The sequence below is a fragment of the Ipomoea nil genome, unplaced genomic scaffold (assembly GCF_001879475.1).
Source record: "Ipomoea nil cultivar Tokyo-kokei standard unplaced genomic scaffold, Asagao_1.1 scaffold2942, whole genome shotgun sequence".
NCBI classification, from domain to species: domain Eukaryota; kingdom Viridiplantae; phylum Streptophyta; class Magnoliopsida; order Solanales; family Convolvulaceae; genus Ipomoea; species Ipomoea nil.
The window spans coordinates 1,724,341-1,748,507 of record NW_017619370.1 but is presented as its reverse complement, the minus strand read 5'-3'; the positions used below and the strand labels follow the sequence as shown (position 1 = coordinate 1,748,507).

General features: G+C 31.9%; 2 protein-coding genes across 4 annotated transcripts in view; one reads left to right on the top strand and one right to left on the bottom strand.

Moving 5' to 3' along the window:
* Nucleotides 1-637: 637 nt before the first annotated feature.
* LOC109162450 lies at nt 638-2,906 on the bottom strand. The gene is made up of 3 exons (XM_019311153.1): nt 2,660-2,906; nt 1,461-1,702; nt 638-1,207 (listed from the first exon to the last, which is right to left on the bottom strand). Exons 1-3 carry the CDS (start codon nt 2,904-2,906, stop codon nt 638-640), a joined length of 1,059 nt encoding a protein of 352 aa, XP_019166698.1.
* Nucleotides 2,907-6,678: 3,772 nt separating this feature from the next.
* Nucleotides 6,679-24,167, top strand: part of LOC109162481 (probable LRR receptor-like serine/threonine-protein kinase At1g53430) — a 78,913-nt gene continuing 61,424 nt past the window's right edge. For 2 of the 3 annotated variants that reach the window (XM_019311186.1, XM_019311187.1), the window contains exons 1-10: nt 6,679-6,912; nt 7,200-7,335; nt 8,470-8,538; nt 8,666-8,737; nt 8,869-8,937; nt 9,757-9,828; nt 10,203-10,274; nt 17,237-17,308; nt 17,814-17,885; nt 18,547-18,618. In XM_019311186.1, coding sequence (XP_019166731.1) covers nt 6,756-6,912; nt 7,200-7,335; nt 8,470-8,538; nt 8,666-8,737; nt 8,869-8,937; nt 9,757-9,828; nt 10,203-10,274; nt 17,237-17,308; nt 17,814-17,885; nt 18,547-18,618 — 863 coding nt within the window. In that variant the 5' untranslated portion in view covers nt 6,679-6,755. The remainder of the gene's footprint in view (nt 6,913-7,199; nt 7,336-8,469; nt 8,539-8,665; nt 8,738-8,868; nt 8,938-9,756; nt 9,829-10,202; nt 10,275-17,236; nt 17,309-17,813; nt 17,886-18,546; nt 18,619-24,167) is intronic. The other variant, XM_019311188.1, reaches the window with a different exon arrangement.

Genomic DNA, 24,167 nt, shown 5'->3' with positions numbered 1-24,167 from the left:
CCGACCAAGGGGCTCGGGCTGCGTTGTTCCCGGCGGCGCTTAATACCGCCCACCTCGGCCACGCCTCGATCGGTGACCTTCTCCTTGCCTCGGGCAACTTCTACCCGGGATAAAGGAGATCCCCTCGGCCCGACCACTGAGTGCCTCGACTGTGACGACGGGCGAGGGCTTCATCGTCGAGCCGTCTGATGTCCGGGATAAGGGAGTGTCTGTAGGCCCATCACTCGAGAGAACTCGATTGTCGGCCAATACGACGTTGACTTAAGTCCGTTATTCAGAGATATCCCGAACATAGAGGCTTGGTTAATCTCAAGATTTCTGACAAGGCCTGGAGATCGGCTAAACCAGATCCGGTTGGCCAGTGGGACGTCGAAATCTCGAACGCACGACCGGGCCATAAGGTCGTAAGGTCGGGCGTCGAGCGGGTCGAGTAATGCAGGACCGGGCCAAAAGGCCATGAGGTCGAGTATTGAGGTTCGGCCTGTGCATGAACAAAAAGAAAAAAAAAAACAGAAAGAAGGACGAGCGACGCAAGTTTAATAAAAGATGATTTTTATTGATTGAAAAGAAGTGCCCGGTACAAATTCGGGATCGGGCTCCCGATCAGCGTTCCTTTACAAAAAAGAAGAAGCCTATTCTACTTCTTTTCCTGAGCTCCAGCAGCCGTTTCCTTCCCGCTCGGGGTGGCCGCAGACGATCCACCGGGCTCGGCCGCTCTTTCTTTCGGAGCGAAGGGAGAGGGACCGGGGTCAGCTAGGTCGGGAGGAAGGGCAGACAGTACGAGCTGGAGGTCGTCTCCTTCGAGGGCTTCCCCCAACCGTTTCTGGGCCTTTTCCAACATCTTCCTTTGGCCGGCCTTGAAGGCCCACCGACCAAAGGAGAGAATCAAGTCCTCCCCGACCTTGGTCCGCCGAGCAGCTGTGAGGAAGGCCGAACCTGTCTGGTCGTCCTTGAAAGCCGAGTGCGCCAGCGCTTCCGGACTCTCCAAGCGGGTCTTCAGCTCCTTGTTCTCACCGATCGCCCGCTGGGCGACCTTCTCCGCTAGGACCCGCTCCTCCTCACTCTTCTTCAGGGCCTTCTGGACTTTCTCCAGTTCGGCCTGAACATCCTTCACCTCCTGAAGGCGCCGGGCGGCCATCTTCTTGTGACGGTCGGCTTCCTCGGCCAGCATTGCCCGACCTTGTAGAAGCTGGGCCGCACGGGAAATCTGCAATGCAAAAAGATATTCAAGATTAGCCCGAACGAAGGCACTTGTATAAAAGACGAAGCAGTGGGAGAAAGCTTACCTCGGCCAGGTCGTGGCCAATCCTCTCGGCCACTTGGGTCGGGGTCATCTTCCCCAGATCCTCCCTGGCTGGCCCGGCGTTGCCGATCCGGGCCAGTATGGACATATTGTCCTTCTCTCGCCCGACCGAGGGGCTCGGGCTGCGTTGTTCTCGGCGGCGCTTAATACAGCCCACCTCGGCCACGCCTCGATCGGTGACCTTCTCCTTGCCTCGGGCAACTTCTACCCGGGTGACCAGGACATCAGACGGCTCGACGATGAAGCCCTCGCCCGTCGTCACAGTCGAGGCACTCAGTGGTCGGGCCGAGGGGATCTCCTTTTCCCCAGCTGGCTTCGCCTTTGTTTTCTTCTTACCGCCAAGGGAGATCTTGGCGGGCGGGGGAAGGGAAGCATCCTCATCACCGAACTCTGCCATAGCTGCAAATAAAGAAACCAAGTTAGTTTGATCAAGATATAAAGCTAGGTCGGGAGGAGTAGCTCGAGTTAAACCTTTCTTCCTTCGTCTCGACGGTTTGGCGACCGTCACGCCCATCGGCACGGGCAGATATTTCTCCCTTAGCTCGTACGTGGGGGCGGGAGCTTGGCCGCTTCAAGACTTTCGGCCGTCCGGAAGATTGTGTACTCGTGTAGCTCGCTCGAGATCCGAGCGACCGTCTCCTTGAGCGCCTGAGTCTCGTCCGGCACCACTTGTTTTCGGAAGTGGGTGCTCCAAGCGCGGTCGACCGGGAGGATCCAGGGGTCGTATTTGATGGAGAAAATTCTATTCTTCCACCCCTTGTTGTTCCCGGGCAGGCCTCTGATTGCGCACATGTCGGCTCGGGATTGCAGCATCAAGAACCCGCCCCCGTAGCTGCCCGGGAGAACTTTGACCTGGTAGATGTAGTTGAACAACTCCATCGTACAGGCGGCCTCATGCCGAGCGCATATCTGAGGGAAGCAGGCGATGATCCGGTGTGAGTTGGGGCAGATCTGGGCCGGGACGACCCGGTAGTAGGCTAAGAAGGCGTTCAGGAGGGGGGGGGGGGGGGAAGGGAATAGCGATCGGGGCCATCAGGGAGTCGTAATGCATCCCGATCCATTTGCCCTGGTGTCGGTCGATCACGTTCCCTAGCTTTCGGCTCGTGTCAAATTCCACCCGACCTCCGAGCCTCTCAGCGATCCTAGCCGCTTCACCTTTCGTCAATCGGCTCATTTGTTGTTCGACATTCTCGCTGTTCAAGAATTCGAACTCTACCACCGCTGGTGCGCTCGGCCCGGCTGTGTCTCCCTCGGCCGGTTCGGGAGTATTTTCCCGGTCGCCTCGTCGAGAGGCAGTTTCCGGGTGGTCCCCAACCACCCGGGTAGGCGTTTCCCTAACGCCTTCGGTCGGGGAACCTTGTCTCTCTGATGAAGCTCTTTCTTCCTCCTCTTCGCTGGAGCTCCCCGATCCGCTTGAGCTGGAGCTCGACGACCCGGAGGAGCTTGACGCGTTGTTTTGTTCTGGAGTCTGCTCGGGGGCTGGCGCCGGTCGGCGGGTGTCCTCGGGAGAGTAGGACATGATGTCCACCTCTTCGTCGCTGAGATACTCGACCTCCTCATCGTAGTCCCCAATCGAGGCATTTTGACTGTCAGAATCCGTCATTTCGATCTACCTAAAGGTCGGTCGGGGTTAGTAAGGGACTTGAGACGTCCGGGACAGTTAGTTGGCCTACCAGTTCTACTTATGAACGAAAACACAAAGTGGAAGGAGGGGTTGAGAACTTACCGAATGGAGGAACTTTGCGGTTGAAAGCTTGAAGTCTTTAGCTCGACTGCCTTGCTAAGGTGCTCTGCTCGGGGCTCTCTGAGGGTACCGACTGAAGCAGAAGAGTGAAGAAAGTTCAAATGAGGGCCTCAAGGGCCTATTTATAGGGGAGCATTTAGGCGGGAAACGAGCCCACTTGCTTGACGCGACCCGCGCTGATTCCGAGGCGACCATTGCAGTCGTCGAGGCCAGCAGTGGCCGACACGTGGCGAGGAAGGGAATGACAGCTGGCAGGTCGGCTTGGTGGCTGACGATTGGGCTTCTTCATCCCGTCCCGTTTTTTCCCGAGTGATCAAAAAGGCCCGGGCTGGGGGGCTTTTGGTAGGGAATATCCCGACCGACATGAGCTCCACCACGACCAACTTGCCTTTGTCTTTTTCTTTTGATCTTTGCAGGTAGCAGGTCGGGCTTTTTCATGAAGGCCCCGGTCGGGAAGCGGCCGGGAGTTGCCCGAGCGCTGGTGTCAACCACCGAGCGGTAGCCCTTTGGCGAGAGAGCTGGCAAAAGGACGCGTGGCGGCTCTTCATGATGACAGACAGGGCACCCGGGAGGATGACACGTGGTGGCTACGTGGAAGACATGCCGAACGGCTGGAATCCTGTCCCCGGCACAGCGGCTATAAATACCCACAGTAGCTACAGTGTAGAGGACTTTTGGACGATCGATAGGTTGTTACTAGAGCATCCCGACCGCAGTCAGTCGGCACTCAGAGCAACCAAGTAGATTGTACTTAGGGCCTTTACCGTGATCAATAAAGTCTTTTATTTGTTTTAATCGATCTCGGGTTATTTATATTGCTTGCGTATATTTAGCAGTATCATATATATATATATATATATATATATATATATATATATATATATAACTTTTTTAAATATATATAAAGGGTTTCATTCCTTTATTCCACACTCCTAATTGGTAATTTGATTTTTAAGCTAAGTTTGGATTAGTGCTTTTAGATTTTTGTTTTTTTTTTTTTTTTTTGTTCATATTAGTACTTTGGATGTCTTTTTTTTTTTTTTTTTTGGTGAGAGTATTATTTTTTTTTTTGGTGAGATACTTTGGATGTCTTTATATTTAGAATACTAGTTTTACACGCGCATTGCATGAATGTGTTAATGCCCAATATTTATATTTAAATAAATATTTGAAAGTATATCAATGCAAGATTATATAGGAGAAGTTTATACATAGGTAATTGAATGTCGAATTTGTTTATTTAAATATGTAACTCGAAGTATATCAATGCAAGATAATATAAAAAATTTATTATAATTGTCACTAAAATAAATGTTTGCAACTTTGTAAAATCGATAGTCTAAATACTTGGTCTAAAAACGATAGTCTAAATAAATACTCTTTTGGTTTGCATTTTTCTAAGTATTCTTAATTCTCTTTTGAGTAACATTGGCATTGTCTTAATCTCCACTATTTGTCATATTCTTTTTTATTAGTAGTGTGTTATTTGCAATTGGGTTACTTTTGGTAGCATAGATGACATTGTCATGCAATGAGATTATGGTGTAGGAAGTTGTCCTTGTTGTGTATATGACTGGATTTTAGTTGTACTGTGAACTATTGATCATGCGAGCGTCTATTGATATTTTGGAGTGGTAGTTTGTTCCCCTACATGTTTCATATTGAAATATTGAATAAAATATTAATATTCATTATATTTGTGTAAGGTTAATGAGTAGTACATCTTGTTCTATTTTCATAACTTGTTCACTTGATAGTAACAACAATAACTATGCAGGTAGTCTGAATACTGATACTGCAACTATTCAACATTATAGTCTAACGACCATGAATCAGTACATAAATAAGGGATAGATTAGACCTTTCTATTCCAAGAATTAGTTGTAACCGCTTTTGCCGCCTTATCTTTTATACTTCTTGTACTCGTCACCTTCCAGATCATTTTCACTCACAACTCGTCAGCAACGTGTCCAATTTTATTAATAATTTCCACATACATTTTACACATGTTCATTTTCAAGTTCATATTTTTAGAATTAGTAAGAATAAGTGTACTACTTGGTTTTCTCTGTGTGTGTGTTTTTTTAAATTTTTTATTGAATTGATATTAACCTTCGAGTTAAATTGTTTCCACTTTGTGGATAAACTTGATTTTAAATAGTGACTACATCCTATTATACAAAGTATTTTTATTGTGAAGGTTGATGTTGATTTTGCCTGTAATCTAAGCAGGTTGAGTCTAGAAGATGAAATGATCGAATTGTAAATTTATATTAGTTCTAATATATTTAATGAATGACTTGAATGCACAATAAGTATTTTACATATGTACATGATAAATGAATGAATCAACGGTAGCTATTTTGAAATTTCTTCATTTTCTAGGTTTGCCAAATTGATTGTAACATTATTGTAGTCTCGACATTTTTCAATGCATCAAGTGTGTTATAATGTTCTATTGTTCTAAATTGACAGTTTAATGATAAGTTTTAAATGTAGCTACATAAGATAATGATATAATTAACTTTTACATATTATTATCAACATAAAAGCATACCAGTCCTTTACGTGTTCTGCTCGGTGTTCATTTGGTTCAACCATTATTGTTGAATGGGTTATTGTGAATAAAGAAATCTTTAGTTTAATTTAAGGAATAAGATCAGATAAAGTAGTAAAAATTTGAATATTTTAAATATGATGTAGTCCAAAGATATTACTTGGTAGTTAGTTTCCTACTTTAATTTGTTGGGTGATTTTAAATTTTTTTTTTTCATATATGGTATTAATAAAATACTTGGTAAATAAATATATAACATTATTTTGTATTATAACTTTGATAATTAATTACAAGACAGTGTAAAAAGGAGATAATGGACAATGTAATGAATATCAATTGATGAATTTGAATGTAAAGAATCATTGAATTGGAGAAAATAAAGACAATATAACTAATGAAATTATTTCTCTTATTTAATCTATTGATAATGAATAAATTTTTTTAAATATATGCATTGTAGACATATAATTCTAAATTAATGAAATGCATATATATCATTTTTTTTTTTTTGTTGTAGCTACTAATTTATTTTTAATTTAATAAGAGTAAAATAGAGTGATGATAAACCGATTTTGATTGTGATGAGGTTCGAACCTAAGACATTTCTTATTGAGATCAATGACTAAGTTAATAATTAAGGATAAATTTGGATTGGGATGAGGTTCGAACCTAAGACCTTTCTTATTATTGAAATCAATAAGTTAGTTAATAATTTATTGGGAAATCTCAATAAAAAAAATTAAAATATGATCAATCTAAACCATTCATTTAATTTAATAATTTTAAGGTAATGTTTTCTACCTATTAGAGGCCTAACTTCTCTTGGCTCTTATTAGCTAGTACTAGTATAGTAGAAATTGTCTTGATTTTTTGTTCTTGTATTTTAGAACCTTTATTCCCATTATAGGATCATACATAACTAAATAGCAATATTGAGAATCATTTCAATTCTACCCTACTACCTAAAATACAAAATACTTACACAAAAACTCATTACCATTACCAAGTATTTGATTCTCATTCTCATTCCGATTCACATGTGCAAACCAAACACTTGTCTTAAGCAATATAAATAGGAGGGGATAGGCTGTGGACTCAAGAGATATCAAACAAATCAGAGAATTGAATCAACTCAGATCAATTATTGAGAGATGGAAAAGGTGATATTATTATTGCTGCTCTTCTCTCTCAACTCTCAACTAACCATGGGAGAAGGAACTGTAACAACAACAGGACCTATTTCAAATATCTGCTATCGGACACTCAACCTTGGTGAGAACCAAGTCAAACCTCTTAGCACCGAAGATGGTAATTAATAAGTGCCCATAAATATTCTTTTTCTTTAAATTACACACATCAGTATAATATTCTGAGGGTTTATTATTATTTTTTTTTTTCAAATATGATATTTTTCAACATGTCATATATTTTGGAATATTATTTTAGCATGTCATATGGACTGTAGACATAGTGGGTGTGGAGTATTGAGAAATTATTTGATCGATACCAGTAATAAACAATAAACTAAAACTGTTATATATGTATTGATTTTTATTTAATTTTATACTTTTTTTTGTTTCTCTCACATATGCCAGAGAATGCCATTATTGAATTGATTGGATGTGAGACGAGCACTTACTCCAGAAATGGCACGAATTGCGATATGCGAAGATCAGATAGAGTTATTTGTGACTGCAGTCTCGATAAGGATGTTTGCCGGGTGACAGCAATGTAGTACTTTGTATATATATTCATTTTATTTTAATATTTCAAATAATTATTTTGATTTTCTCTTTTACATGACATTGGTTAGCAAAATGAGAAATAATAATTTTTAGTTAAGTTAGTCAAGTTGTTGATTCATTAATCACAAATTTTACAAATTTAATTTTTGATTGAAATGACCTATTATGGTCATTTGCCAGTTAGGCATAACTAAAAATCAAAGTAACTTAGTTAGCTATCTGGTGACATTTTGATTATATATTATCTTTAACTGTTCGTATGAGTAGGTGAAATTTGTCACAAAAGGTTAAAGATTGAGTTTCACCAATAGCATTGTGGGAACAACCCCACTAAAAATGAGGGATTCTTTCTGTGCAACAAGTAAAAGTCTAGATCTGTTAATTAGTTGAGTGCAGTGATTAAAAGAGATTCAGTGAATATGTTAGCTTCCTTGTTTGCAGTGAACAAAAGAGATTCATTTAATATCATAAGTTTTTCCCCCGGGGCTTAATGTAGTTGGTTTGTCGCCTGACTTTAGTCATGATTGGAGGCGGCAGTGCAGAGGGTTCGAATTCCACTGAAAACATGTATGAGAATAAGGCTTAAGGATGTACCGGTTGACTAATTACGTGACTCGCAATTTACTTCCACAATGACTCTAGGGATGAGGTCCTGAGGACTTAGAATTAGTCCGTCGAAGTTGAGATCACCTAAGTTAAAAATAAATAAATAAATAAATAAATAAATTCATTATAATATAATAACTTTATTATGAGATATTAGATGATAAGTGACAAATTTTATTATTATTATTATTATTATTATTATTATTATTATTATTATTATTATTATTATTATTATTATTTCAAAAGGTTGAACCCCAACCCTAATTATTATTATTATTATTATTATTATTATTATTATTATTATTAGCAGCAACAGCAGTAGTGGTGCTGTTGTAGTTTAAAAATAATTTTTATTATTTAAAAATGATTTATTAATATACACATATATTTCTTATCATATACTTCAATTTCTTACCATTGTTTTTCCTAACTTCGTATTCATCCAATTAGCTATTTAATCCAATTATTAGCTAAATCTTATATTACTATTGATTTTCCTACAAATCTATTGTAGTTGGTTTACATATGGTTGGGAAGGTGAATTGCCAGAAGTAATCGGAAACCTTACAAATTTATTCTCATTGTAAGTATCCGGCCTGTACGAAATAATATGTACTGTTATTATATTACATTTGATTCTAAATAATTATTACAAAGTAGTTAATTTATGCATGTATTGAGTTACGTTGTCACTGGTGTATTTGTTATAGAAAGTTGTATGGAAACAAGTTTTCTGGCGAAATTCCAATGTCGTATGCAAATTTAAAGAATCTCATCCATTTGTAAGTACTCTAATTAAAATGAAAATAATATTCATTTTTTTCTTCATTTAATGCTTGACATGATGATTTAAGATTGATAACTGTAAACATTTTTTTAAAAAAATTATTGTATTCTCTTCTATAATTGATAGGGATCTTGAAGGCAACGAATTAGAAGGACCAATACCCCCGTTTCTTGGTAATATGAAGTTGGATTTCTTGTAAGTCAACACCACACTCCCCTCGATAGGTAGAAGAAAATATTTTATTCTCGATGTGAGCGAGTTATTGACCTTCTTAGTTTGAATCGATCAGTTATGAACAACCTAGCTAGTTAGTTTATTATAAATCTATTACTGAATATTATTTTCCTAGGTCTCATTTTATATGTCTTGTTTGGTTAATGATTTTTCATAATATTTAATTAGTTTACTATTCATTATTAGTATATAGAATTTTATTTTAAAAAAGTATATTAAAAGTACTAATAAACACAAAAAATAACAAATATTGTGTTATTATTATATAATAAAATGTATATATTTAAAAACTACATTCAAATTACTATTAAATACCCAAAAAATTAAATTTAAAATTATAACAAATTAATTAAAATGTTAAAGAAAATAAGCCGGAATTTTTTTTTTTTACCGATGAATAGTAAATATAATAGGTAAAATGTGACAAATGAATAGTTAGTTTGACTAATAAATAGAAAAATTTGATAGGAAAATGGGATAAATAAATAATATTAAATTACCTATTTCATTTTTTTTTGAATGCCACTGACTCTATTATATTGTAGTATCCACAAAGAATCAATAACACCTCCACTGAGGCTCAATCTCATGACCTCCCACATGAGAGAGGTCACTACATGTCATCTGAGCAAAAGGTGCTTGGCACCTTTTTCATATTTAATAAAATAGAATTTGTAAAATTATTGTCTCCATGATTCTTTTTAAATATGATTATGTTGTTTTTAAATGTTACGAGTATATATTACATTGCTTGATATGCACTTGTGATTTCCACACTAGGGATCTATCTGGTAATTCATTTGATGGTGAAATTCCAACTCAATTGGGTTCTCTTGTAAATCTAACGTTTCTGTAAGTATATGAATAATTCATTTACATATTTGGTTAATTAATATGCGAGAATCGTTCAATCTTGTTTATTGTTTACTTTCCTTTCTAAATATGTACACATTTTCAATCTAATATTTTATTTTGGGCCAACAACTATTACATTTTCGTTAAAAAAAATATTCCATTTCACTAATATATTTTTAAAAATATATTATATTTTTTCAGTAAATTGAAAAATGTAAAACTTGTTAGCTCATATAAAAGTATTATATTTTTTTTAAAAAATCACATATTTCACGTAAAACAGTTTCTAATCAATTTTTTGTGTTATTTACTAGTTAATTGAATAAATAAATAAAGCATTGTCTAAAATATACTTGTGATTTCGACTACAGGGATCTATCTGAAAATTCATTCAGTGGTTCAATTCCTACTCAATTGGGTTCCCTTGTAAATCTAAAGATTCTGTAAGTATATGAGTAATTTTAATTACTCATTTTGTTAATTGAGAGGCAATAATCACTTTATCTTGTTTATTATTTAATTTCTTTTTAAAAATAATGCACATCTTCAATTTGATATTCTATTTTTAATTGGGTTAACAATTATTGCTTCTCGTTGAAAAAAAAAATACTTTTTTAGTAAACTAAAAAATGTACTACTTCTTATATAAAAAAAAAATTAAATTATTACATTTTTGTTAAAAAAAAATTATGGAATTTCCGACCACCTGAAAGTGATCTTAAATCAAGTTGTAAGCAAAAAGTGGTCGGAAATAGCAGCAAAGGTTTTTCCGGATACCAAAAGTGGTCGGAAACAAGGCTTTCAACTTGATTTAAGATCACTTTCAGGTGGTCGAAAATTTCAGAATTTCCAGTAATGAATATTGGTTAAAATATCTATAACGTCCATGAACTATTGAATGTATAACAATTAACGGTGTTAAAATGAATGTTAGGTGTATTCAATCATGACTTTTGTAGACTTTTAAACACTTTTAAATTGTAATAAACTTTTATAGAGTCGTTCGTTCAAAACTTTGTAAGATTAAGTCTATATAAAAAACATTCATAAACTTTCATCAATTTTTTTTTTTTTTTAGAGTCTACAAAAGTCATTGAAATTATAAATTGAGTACACCCTTGCAAATTTTCAATGATTTTGATTCTTATCATTTATAATTTTCTTACAAAACATGTTATAATATATCATAAAATTCTTCTCATTATATAACTCTTCACTCACATCAACATTATTATTTTTATCTATAGAATATAGTATGGTGAAACTTATATGCTAATTACTTTTATCTAATCTAAAAACATTATAAGTCTCCATCAAATTATATCCCTAATTTATGTCCATGTTTTTAGTACGAATCATTTTGTACATTGTGTTTTTAGAGTTGTATTATATAATTTTTTTTTTGACAAAATGCACATATTATTATAACTTCCGTTATCTTTTTCATTATTGTTACCATGCACATGCATCCACCATATATTAGATTAATATAATAAATAATTTATTTTGAAATAAAGTATAATAAATAATTTTTATTTCATATATATTTTAATTAGTAAGAATTTACTAGTTAGTTTTTAAAATATAAATATTGGACATATCTTTTTGCGCATCGCGCATAGAAAATAATAGTATAGTATTAATAAACATCAACAAACAAAAAAAAACTATTTCATAAGAAATTCATAATAATATTGAACCTAAAACTTATAGTAATAGAATTGTTCAAATAAAATATTTAAAAATATAATTACTAGTTGCATAAAATAAAAGAAATTAATATATATATATATATATATATATATATATATATATATATATATATATATATATATAAAGTTCCCATGCGGTTGAGTGTCTCTCATGCGGTTGTGCGGTGACTAAGATGCGTGAGTTTTGTGCTTAAGGTGCGTGGATTTGTGCTTAATGTGAGTAGTTGCTGAAACTTAGCTGTGTGACTTTCCTTCTTAATGTGCGTTGTTTTCATCCTTAAGGTGCGTGGTTTGTGTGCTTAAGGTGCGTCAGTTGTGTGAAACTTAAAGTAAACCATTTTTAAAACCTTAGGTGTGTGGTTTGTGTTCTTAAGTTGCTTTGTTATGTGCTTAAGGTGCATGGTTTAATTTGTGTTCTTAAGGTGCGTGATTTGTGTTTTTAAGGTGTTTTGTTTGTGTGCTTAATGTGCGTGTGTTGTGTACTTAAAGTGCGCCATTTTAATGCTTAATGTGTATCCAACCGCATGGGAAGCCATTCCCACACCTGATCCCTTCCCTTTATATATATATATATATATATATATATATAATTATACTTGATATACTGCTAGGCATCAATCAAACAAAGAGTTGTTATTATTTGCAATAGCAATTTGGGACTACAAACAACAACAACAAGGTGCTATATATATAGGGAAGGGATCAGGTGCGGGAGCTACCTTAGGGGGTAGGGGGCCCTGCTCCCCCTACCTTCCCACCCCACCCCTACCCTCACCTTAAATTTTTTAGTAAATATGTATGTATATATTAATATAGTAGGGATAAAATACACTTTTGGCCCCTCTCTAATTTTTTTTAAAAAAAATAATTTATTATGTTTATATTAAATGAACTCAAAATATATGTTAAAGTTCAAATTCATTAAATAAATAGAAATAAATCAAATAATTAAAGTGATCATTTTTCATTATTATCTTATTTCATTTATCAAGATTTTAATAATGAATTGCATCAAGTATACATTTTAATTTTAAAAAATCTCCAAATTTGAGATATATGCTTTGGTTTTATTGTGTGTTTTAATTATTTATTTACATTTTTAAGATGTACATTTGCTAATTTAAATGATTAGTTTTGAAATTGACAAAAATTAATATTGATTATTTAATGCGTCTTGGTTTTTGTCTTTATCTCTCAAATTTTAAAATATTCAGTTAACCAGTAAAATGAATATAAGTTCATTATAAAAAAAGTTTGTGACAAAATAATTGATAGCTTTTTATTTGATATTAAATGACAATCTATATTTAAATAAATATTGTTGTTATTGTTATTATTATATTTTGTGTTATGCAAAAAATATCTAAACTAATGATCGACATCAGTGTTGATCGTACTCATATAAATATGTATTTCATACTTTATTACACATGGTATAATTAATTAGAAATCATTATCAATAATCACTACTGGAATTTATGGATTTTTCGACCACCTGAAAGTAATCTTAAATCAAGTCGAAAGCCTTGTTCCGACCACTTTTGGTATCTAGAAAAACCTTTATTGTTATTTTCGACCACTTTTTTCTTTCGACTTGATTTAAGATCACTTTCAGGTGGTCGAAAATTTCATAATTCCATTAGTGAATAATCGTAATAATGTATGGTATATATAATAATATGACGCGGTTAATTATAATATCCACTAACATTGTAAATTTTCTCTACTACATCGGCCCCCTCAACTCAAGTTTTCTGGCTCCATCCCTGGGGAGGGGCTTCCCGTGCGGTTGTGCAGTTGGACTCACATTAAGCATTAAACTTATGCATTTTAAGTACACAACACACGCACATTAAGCACACAAACAAAATACCTTCAGAACACAAACACACGCACCTTAAGCACAAAACTCAAGCATCTTAAGCACAACCCTCACGCACCTTAAGTACAAAACTCACGCACCTTAAGCACAAAAACATACGCATCTAAAGTTTCAGCAACTACTCACATTAAGCACAAACTCACGCACCTTAAGCAGAAAACTCAGGCACCTTAAGCACAAGACTCACACACCCTAAGGGCTCGTTTAGTTCGCGGAAAATATTTTAATGGAAGTGGAGTTGGAATTTCATGGAAAAACAATTACTAGGAAGATAAATTTCATTGTTTGGTTGGTGGAAAAGAATTACTTGGAATACTAATTCTATTGTTTGGTTAGATTTGAAATTGTAAGGAATAATGAATATAAAGACTTATATGCCCCTACAAATTAATAAAAGTAATATAATTAAAAAAGAAAGCAAGGGTAAAATAGGCAACTTATTCACTTTTTCTTTCCATCTTCCCTGGAAAACAAAATCCTTAGTCCAACCAAGGATTTTGTTTTCCTAAAATTTGAGGAATTCATTTTCCAATGGAAAATGAATTCCATGAACCAAACACTAGAAAACAACATTTTCCTTCACTTTAAGGAAAATGTTTTCCTTTGGAAAACATTTTCCATGAACCAAACATCCCCTAAGTACAAAACTCACCCACCTTAAGTTTCAAGAACTACTCACATTAAGTACACACTCACGCACCTTAAGTACAAAACCCACGCACCTTAAGCACAATACTCACACACCTTAAGTACAAAACTCACGCACATTACTCACCGCACAACCGCAGGGAAACATGCACTTGCACTAATTTTATACATACATATATATATATATATATATATATATATATATATATATATATATATATATATATATATATATATATATGAATTCATGTGGACAAATCTGAGCCATTGAATACTTGAGATCAATGGCTTAGATTTGACCAACTCTGCAATTTCGCAACTGTGCACTTCACTTGCATAGTTGGCGAAATCTAAACCATTGATCTAAAGCATTTAATGATCCAGATATGTCCACACGGACTCATATAACAAAATGGACTCATTTGATCACTAGTCTATATGTGTGTGTGTGTGTGTGTGTGTGTGTGTGTTTGTGTTACGAATATAAACATTAAAAAAAAAGGAATAAAAATCAAAATACACAAGCAATAATGAAGTAAAAATAATATTATTTTGAAAAAAAAATGTCTACAAAAGACCTAAATTAAAAGTCCACACAAATTTATAAGTTTTTGAATACCACATTACTTGTAAAGTCTTTTTAAAACTCTTAATCGAATACCACCTGACTTTTAAAGATTTTTTTAAAAATCTTAATTAAAAATCACCTAATTTTTGAAGATTCTGTGTCGTTTGGTTCACGGAATGTCAGATTATCTTATGAAATGTTAGATTGCTTGTAATGTTAGATTACTGGGAATGTTAGATTCCTGTGTTTTGCTAAAATTAGGGTATGTGATATAATCATGTTTTGTTTAGGGTTATCTTTTATACACACACTATAATATCCTTAACATATTTTCATATATTTTAATAAATTTAAAAATTAAAATAAATAAATACATATTTTCATATATTTTAATAAATTTAAAAATTAAAATAAATAAATAAGATAACGGTATCATATATAATTACATGATTTTTAAAATATTAACTAAAATTTTGAACGTGAGAAACAAAATTATTTTATATGCTAACATAACATAATAAAAATTAAAAAATATATAATTACAAAAATAATTATATATATATATATATATATATATATATATATATATATATATATATATATATATATTAAACTAACATAACCAAGGTTATCTTACATAACCTAAGAAATTGAAGGTAATCACATTCTCTTCAAAATCCTATGTGGAGGCCGGGATTATGACATTCCATGGGAATGTGACATTCCCTAAGATAATATGAATCAAACATAGGAATGTGAGATTTGGAATGTCACATTACCTTGGTTATGTTATATAACCTGAACCAAACGCCCCTAAAAGTTTGAATTAAATACCTCCAAACTTTTATAGTTTATATTTATAAAAGCCTTTAAAAGTTTAATAAAAGTCATAATTATTGAATACATCCTTTACTTTTGCTTATATGACGTTGACCTTAATTATCATTGCCACATCAATCTAATTGATGATGTTAAATGTCAATTCATATCTTATTAATATTATAAAAATAATTAATTACATCTCCAACATACTTTATTAATATGATTCCAAGTTGTACAATTGCAATGCCATGAACTCTTGAGCTATTAATATTACAAAAATAATTGACTTGAACTCTTGAGCTATTTCACAAATAAGATTACTCATTCCCACTTTACAAAATATTCATTTTGTCAATTTATTTGCAAACATTAATTAAAGAACATTTAAAAGTAAGATCTGTAGAAAATTTTATTTCTACTAAAAATTTTCTTAAAATTAAGAATATATTAATATGTACAAATATTTGTAATTTATGTTGATAAAATTAATAATGAATAGTGAAATTTTTAATATTTCAACTCATTCTGGTATGTAACTTTTTAACAATTAACGTTTTAAATAAATTTAACATTAGAAATAAATAATAAAATATTGTTAATGTTAAATCTTTTTTGAATAAATTATTTAATATGCATCTTTATACAAAATTTTAAAATTTTAATTATTAATTAAAAATATGTATACATACTAAAATAAATTGAAATATTAAATATTTACTCATCATTATTAAATTTTTATGAACTAAAATTAAAAATTCATTATAAACACATCGATTTATTTTGATTTTTGGACAAAATTAAGTTTTAGGAACTAAATTAAACAAAGCTAAAAACAAAAAAAAAAAAAAAACAAAAAAACAAAAAAACAAAAAAACAAAAAAAAAAAAAACAAAAAAGGAGAAATATACAAACTATAACATAGTCAATAGTACTAAAAAAAAGAACTAAATTAAACAAAACTTAATAGTACATAAGACCTTATATAGTCATATGTACTTTAACAAAATATATATATATAGGGGCGGACCTACAGTGGGGGCAGCTGCCCCCCCCTCCCCCCACCCCCTTATATATAGCACTTGTATATGTATGTATGTATATATATAGTATATATATTAAGTATTAGTAAAAGAAAACATATAATTGTAAACAGAGGATCGGTTAGACTAGATGGAAGGGCATGTGCTTGACTCTTTAGTTTGGCGTGGGTTCGAATCCCTGCTTTACACAGTTATTTGCAACCTTTAGCTCAACACCATTAAATTTTGGTTGGCTTTGCTTCAAGTTAAATACTCCTTAAATTTTGGCAAATTTTGGCTTTTTAAATATTAATAGTGAGATTCTCACATATACCTACATATTTATTTATTTATTTTTCGCTATATCTAACACATTTAAGTTTTGACTTTTTAAATATTAATAGAGAGTTTCATACAAACCTACATATTTATTTATTTATTTATTTTTCGCTAAACAACATTTATAGTTATACTTTTAAGTGTTTTTTTTTTTTTTCAAACTCTCTCTTTTGTTTTAATATTTTGCCCTCACTGAACAAAATTTTTGGGTCCGCCACTATATATATATATATATATATATATATATATATATATATATATATATATATATATATATATATATATATATATATATATATATATATAACATTTTTTTCATATGATATAGTACCGCATGAGCTTTTGAGTTATTTACTATCTGAGTGAATATATAAACAGAAATTCATCTAAAATATTCTTTTGACTTTTATTACAGGGATCTATCTCAAAATTTATTTAGTGGTTCAATCCCAATTCAGTTGGGTTCTCTTACAAATCTAACTAGTCTGTAAGTATATGAGCACTTTATTATATTTTAATTTTTTAACGTAGGTGAATGAGCACTTTATTTTTACTCATTGAGTTAAGTAACAAGAAAAAATAATTCTTTCTTGTTTATTATTTAATTTTTTTAAAAAAATGTGCACATTTTCAATCTAATATCTTATTTATTTGTTCAATTAGTCTTTTGTGAAATCGTTTCATATAAGATGAATAATACCTTTTATGGGTCAACTTACATTTTTATTAAAAATAATATATAACATTGTTCATCAATACTTTTCAAAGAACAAGTGGTTTTTTAATGCACTGAAAAATATAATATTTAATTTCAAAAAAAAATATTTGTTGGGCAATTGAAAAGGATTAAATTATAAAAAAAAAAAAAAGTATTACATATTTGAGATTTATGGTACGTGAAATGGTCACATCATTTCTTTTATTTGTTAACTAATTGAATAAATAAATGAAACTTCATTTGAAATTAAATACATTTGTAATTTTCACTGCAGGGATCTATCTAATAATTTATTTAGCGATTCAATTCCAATCCAGCTAGGCTCCCTTGTAAATCTAAATTATATGTAAGTATATCGGTAATTTATTTACTCAATTTGTTAATTAAAATGCGAGAATCATTCTTTCTCGTTAATTATTTATTTTGTTTTGAAAAAAAAAAAACAGTATGTGCATTTTGAGTTTGGTTCTTATTTTTTGAATTAACAACTATTACATTTTTTAGAAACATACTTAGCTTACCAGCCAATTTTGATTTATTTGATCATTATTAGCTGTTTGAAGCAATCAATATAAGTGTTTGATTAATTAGCTTTTTGTAACAGCTTATTGCTTCAAAATGCTAAAATTCAAAAAGGTTGCTTAAAACAACTTTTTCGATCAGGTTGTTAAGAAAGTAATTTTTCATGTAATCAGCTATCAGCTAACATCTAATTTACCAAACGTTTTTCTACAATCAGCTAATATTATCAACTAATCAGCTAACATCTAATCATCCATTTACCAAACACCCCATTTACGTTTCGCCAATACTTGTCAAGGAAAAGCAATATTTTTTTAGTAAACTTGAAATTATAATACTCGTTAAATTATAGAAAAGTATTTAATTTTTGTTTATATATTTGATATTTCTTTCCATTAATAGTCTTAAATAAATTTTTGAGTGATTTGTAACTAATTGAATACTAAATAGGACTCTATTTAATGCACGTGTGGTTTTCACTACAGGTATCTCTACAATAATTCTTTTGGTGGTCCTATTCCAATTCAACTAGGCTCCCTTGTAAATCTATTGTATCTGTAAGTATATGACTAATTTATTTACTCATTTTGTAAATTAATAGGCGAGAATCATTCTATCTGATTTATTACTTTTTTATTCTATTTTACTTATCATCTTTGTTTTTTTTTTTTTTTGAATGCTACTTATCATCTTTGTTAGTTTTTGTTCAAATTAACAATTTTTTTTCCTTACTTATTTTCTTTCGTATTTTCTTATAATTCTATTTTTTGTGTTTATTGGTACTTTTAATGTAGTTTCTAAATATATAAATTTTATATACTAGTATTATACTTAATAACATAAGTCAAATTTCATTAATCAAACTAGGCACATAAAATATGATTGATGTAATATTTAATTTATTATATATATATATATATATATATATATATATATATATATATATATATATATATATATATATATATATATAGTTGCACTCGGGTGCGAACGGCTCGCCCAGTGCGAAATAGGAATGGATTCTGTCCGTCCACGTGTCCAGATCTAATGGATGAGAAATACTGATTTTTTTTAAAAACGCGGTGGCATTTTTGTAAATAATTGAACATCGAAGTGCAAGTAAAATGTATTACAAGTGCATGTAAAATGTATTATAGGTGCAAGTAAAAATTTACACTGAGCATCAATACTTAGTTGCACCAATAGTTCTAAGTAGTTGCACCTATAGTTCTAAGTAGTTGCACACATAGTTATAAGTAGTTGCACCCAGGTGTATGAATGTTTGCGAGTGATTTTAAGGGATATTACTACCCGCTGAACTCAGATCAATGAATGTTAACAAGGCAAAATTACATGCACTTATAGGTGAAAGTATGTGCACCTATAGTTATAAGTAGTTGCACATATAGTTATAAATAGTTACACATAGAGTTATAAGCACACCCAAGTGCATGAATGTTTGCGGAAAGTGAATGCTAACAAGGCAAAATTACATGCACTTATAGGTGAAAGTAGGTGCACTTGTAAGTGATTTTACTTGCACTTCGATGTTCAATTATTTACGAAAATGCCACCGCATTTTTTTTATAAGTTATTAGATCTGGACACGTGTCGCACGCTGATTCGTTCGCATTTCCCGCCTGAACACTTATTCGCACCTGAGTGCATCCCTATATATATATATATATATATATATATATATATATATATATATATATATATGTATATATATATATATATATGTATGTATATATATATATATATGTATGTATATACATATATATATGTATGTATACATATATATATATATACATACATATATATATATGTATATATATATATATATGTATATACATACATATATATATGTATATACATATATATATATATGTATATACATACATATATATATGTATATACATACATATATATATATATATACATACATATATATATATATATATATATATATATATATAAAGAATTGTGCACAATTTCAAATTGATATCCTATTTCTGGCCTTGGGTCGTCAATAACTATTACAGCACATTGTTATATTCTAGACCATAATCCATTTTACAAAATTAACTCAAACTACATCAAAAAGTTCATGCCTTTTGTTTCTAAATTCTTTTTTAACTTAATTTATTTTTTCCTTTGTTCTTGTACAAATAACATCATTAAAAGACTTCAATTGAAATCTTTTAAATGACACGCCTATATCAAATTTTATTTTAGTAACATACAATTACATTGAATTACTATTATAGTTCATTAAGCACTACTATAGACTCATTATGTTGTTTTTTTTTTCCAAATTTTTTTATTAACATACAATTACATTGAATTACTATTACAGTTCATTAAGTCACTACTATAGACTCATTAAGTTGATACAACATGGTCATCAAGTCACAAGTGTAATTAAGTTCATTAATTAAGTCAATAGTGTAAGTTGATTAAGTTACTAGTGCAGGTTCATTAAATTACTAATACAAGTTTATTGAGTCACTTCAATAGTTTCATTAAGTCATTAGTACGTTTCGTTAACTCACTACTATAGATTTATTAAGTTCCTACTTCAAGTTGATTAAACAATTAATTACTACATGTTTATTAAGTCAGTACTATAAGTTCGATCATTAAGTTACGACTATAGGTTCACTAAGTTTGTACTACAAGTTCATTAATTACTATTGTAGGTTCACAAAGTCATTACTATATATTCATTAAATTATTGTTTTAGGTTCATCAAACAATTATTTAAAAATAATGACTATCATTTAAAAGATCATAACAAGATTTTTTTAACAAATAATTTTGTATACATTGATTTTATTCATAAAAAAGAAAAGAAATATAATAATATATTTAATAAATAATTGGTCAATTGGGATGCATATGTTCTCATATGATCCTATATATATATATATATATATATATATATATATATATATATATATATATTGGATCTCATGAGAACACACACCAGGAGAAAACTAAAAACAAATCTCAGTCTTACATCTATAAAAATTCAATGGTTCTGATCATATTAAAAGAAAAAAAACGTAGTGGCATTTTCGTATTCATCATCAACTTCACCATGCAAACTTGAACACTGAAATATGCAATCTTTAACAACTAAATATGTAAACCTGGTAAATTTTATAAAATCAATGAAAAAGCTAAATTTTAAATCTAAACTGTAAATTTTAGATGCTAAGCAGTAAAATGTGAATCACTAAATCAAATAAAACAAAAACGCAGTCATAAACTCTAAAATCAAAACCCTAAGTGCAATGTACTTTCACATTTTTGCAAGCACAATCTTTTACTACTAAATGTGCAAAATGATAGTACTAAATGTGCAAAATGATAGTACTAAATGTGCAAACCTGGAATATTATAAAAATTGCAGATTTTAGTGTCCAAATTTGCATAGTAAAATTAGTGACAATTACAAAAATGTCATTGCATTTTTAAAAAAAATTATATCCAGTCCATCCAATTTTTACGATTAAGATTGGTTTCTTGTCTTCCCCTAAAGACTTGTTATCATATGATCCAAAACCTGTGTGTGTGTGTTTGTGTTTGTGTGTGTGTGTGTGTGTGTGTGTATCTCCATAATTAGATGTGAACTAACCTTAATTTGCGGACTTGCGAACTATTGAAGGATTGCAATGCACCAGATGCGTTTGCATTGCAAGGTTTCTCCAGACATGTCTGGGAGCCATTGTAATGCAATCCTGTAATAGCTGCTATACAATAATATTATTTAAAAATTCTTATGTAATAATAATAATAATAATAATAATAATAATAATAATAATAATAATAATAATAATAATAATAATAATAATAATAATAATAATAATAATAATATCATTATTATTATTATTATTATTATTATTATTATTATTATTATTATTATTATTATTATTATTATTATTATTATTATTATAATATGGGTATTGATGTCTTTTAAAAATATATTCTATATTCTATTTCTATTCTTTAAACTAGCCAAACACTGAAATAATATCCCTAAATTCTATTCATTCAACGAATCAAACAATAAAATATAATTCATATTCTATTAATTGCATATTCCATTCTTTATTATAGAATAATATTCATATTTCTTTAAAATTCATTTCATGAACCAAACATGCTATTAGAATATTATTGAAATGAACCTTAGTCACTAATGAAATATGGACTGTGATCTATGATATAATTTGACTATAACATCTTAGTGGAAAAGTATTACATTTCATGAATACTATTCAAGGAAAAGTTTGGAAAATTTAATACTTACTTATCTATAAAAAAAAATGTCACTCCGTATGATGAGAACTGAATAAATTGTATTGAATAAACTGTGGTAGCAATTGTACAAATAGGGGGAATATATACAAGAGGAATCATAAGAAGACTCAGATACAAAGAGTCCTAATACTAGTCTTAATACTCCCCCTCAAGCACTAGGCAATGCGTTGGTGAATATGTCTGCAAGTTGATCTCTGTTGAGATGAAATTGACTTAAATTTCTCCAGCAGCAACTCTATCTCGCACAAAGTGATAATCTATCTCCACATGTTTGGTGCGAGCATGAAAGATGGGGTTGACACACATATATGTAGCTCCAAGATTATCACACCATAATTTGGGGATCGAAATACCTGGGACGTGAATTTCTCGTAGAAGGGACATGATCCAAATTACCTTAGTACACACATCTGCTAGAGCTTTATATTCGACCTCAGTAGAAGATCTAGAAACTATTCTTTGTTTCTTGCAGACCCATGATATAAGATTAGATCCAAGAAAAACAGCAAAGCCACTTGTGGATTTTCTATCCTCTGGACAGCCAACCCAGTCAGAATCGGAGAAGGCATGAATTTCTCTTGAAGATGACTGACTGTCTGAATCGTAGACCAAAAGTAACAGTTCCTTTGACATACCTTAGAACTCTTTTTAGTTGTTCCCAGTGAGCAACCGTAGGCGCAAGCATATGTTGACATAACTGATTGACTGCAAAGGAAAGATCATGACGAGTGATAGTTAAATACTGTAGTGCACCCGCTAAACTCTTGTACTGTGTAGGATCATCATGTAACACTGTAGTGGTGGGCACGACTTTGGACGTGGGAATGGGGGTAGACAAAAGTTTTCACTCTGCCATTCCAACACGTTTTAGAATGTCATGCATGTATCTTTGTTGTGAAAGTAAAATTACATGCATCACTGCATTTAACTGCCTCAATTCCAAGAAAAAAATCTGGTTCACCAAGATCTCTGATTTTAAAAGTAGTAGAAAGTTTCGAAACTAACTGAGTGACTAGATCTGTATTGCTTCCCATCATAAGTATATCATCCACATAAACTAACATATATACACAATCAGATCCTTGTGAATAGTAAAATAAGGACACATCCGTTTTTTATGCCTGAAAACCAATAGATAATAGAAAGGTGTGCAAACGATTAAATCAAGCTCTAGGAGCATGTTTTAGTCCATAAAGTGACCTTTTCAATAAGTAGACATGATTTGGATAGTAGGCATCAATATATCTAGGTGGTTGCTTCATATACACAATTTCAGATAGATTTCCATTTAAAAAGGCATTATGAACATCCAGTTGCTTAATAGACCATCTTGATGATAAAGCCAAAGAGAGAAGTAACCTAACTGTGGTCGGTTTGACCACTGGACTGAACGTATCAAAGAAATCCTAGCTGGGTACCTGATTAAACCCTTTTGCAACAAGTCTTGCTTTGTGCCTCTCAATGGAGCCATCTGCTTTTCGTTTCATACGAAAAACTCACTTACACCCAATAATGTTCATACCTTGCTGAGATGGCACAAGTTGCCATGTTTGATTCTGTAGAAGGGCATTAAATTCTTGATCCATAGCCTCACGCCATTCTGAAAATTTAACTGCCTGAGTATAACAAGTAGGATCTGAAGGACACACCTGAACGGTTAAAGCTGATGGAGGAGCCTGAGAGCGACTACGAGTGTTCATCTCGTGAGTCCGAACTGTGGATTTAACGGTTTTACCTCGAGGTCGGCCGCTAGGCCGCTTAGCAGGATGGTCTGTGC

What these genes read in the sequence shown, in the direction of transcription:
- LOC109162450 (XM_019311153.1), bottom strand. Translation starts at nt 2,906, where the DNA reads ATGACGGATTCTGACAGTCAAAATGCCTCGATTGGGGACTACGATGAG. An exon ending in AGCTTCATCAGAGAGACAAG is followed by an intron (nt 1,703 to 2,659) that starts GTTCCCCGACCG and finishes CTTTATTTGCAG; the next exon opens with CTATGGCAGAGTTCGGTGAT. An exon ending in CCGATCGAGGCGTGGCCGAG is followed by an intron (nt 1,208 to 1,460) that starts GTGGGCTGTATT and finishes TTTGCATTGCAG; the next exon opens with ATTTCCCGTGCGGCCCAGCT.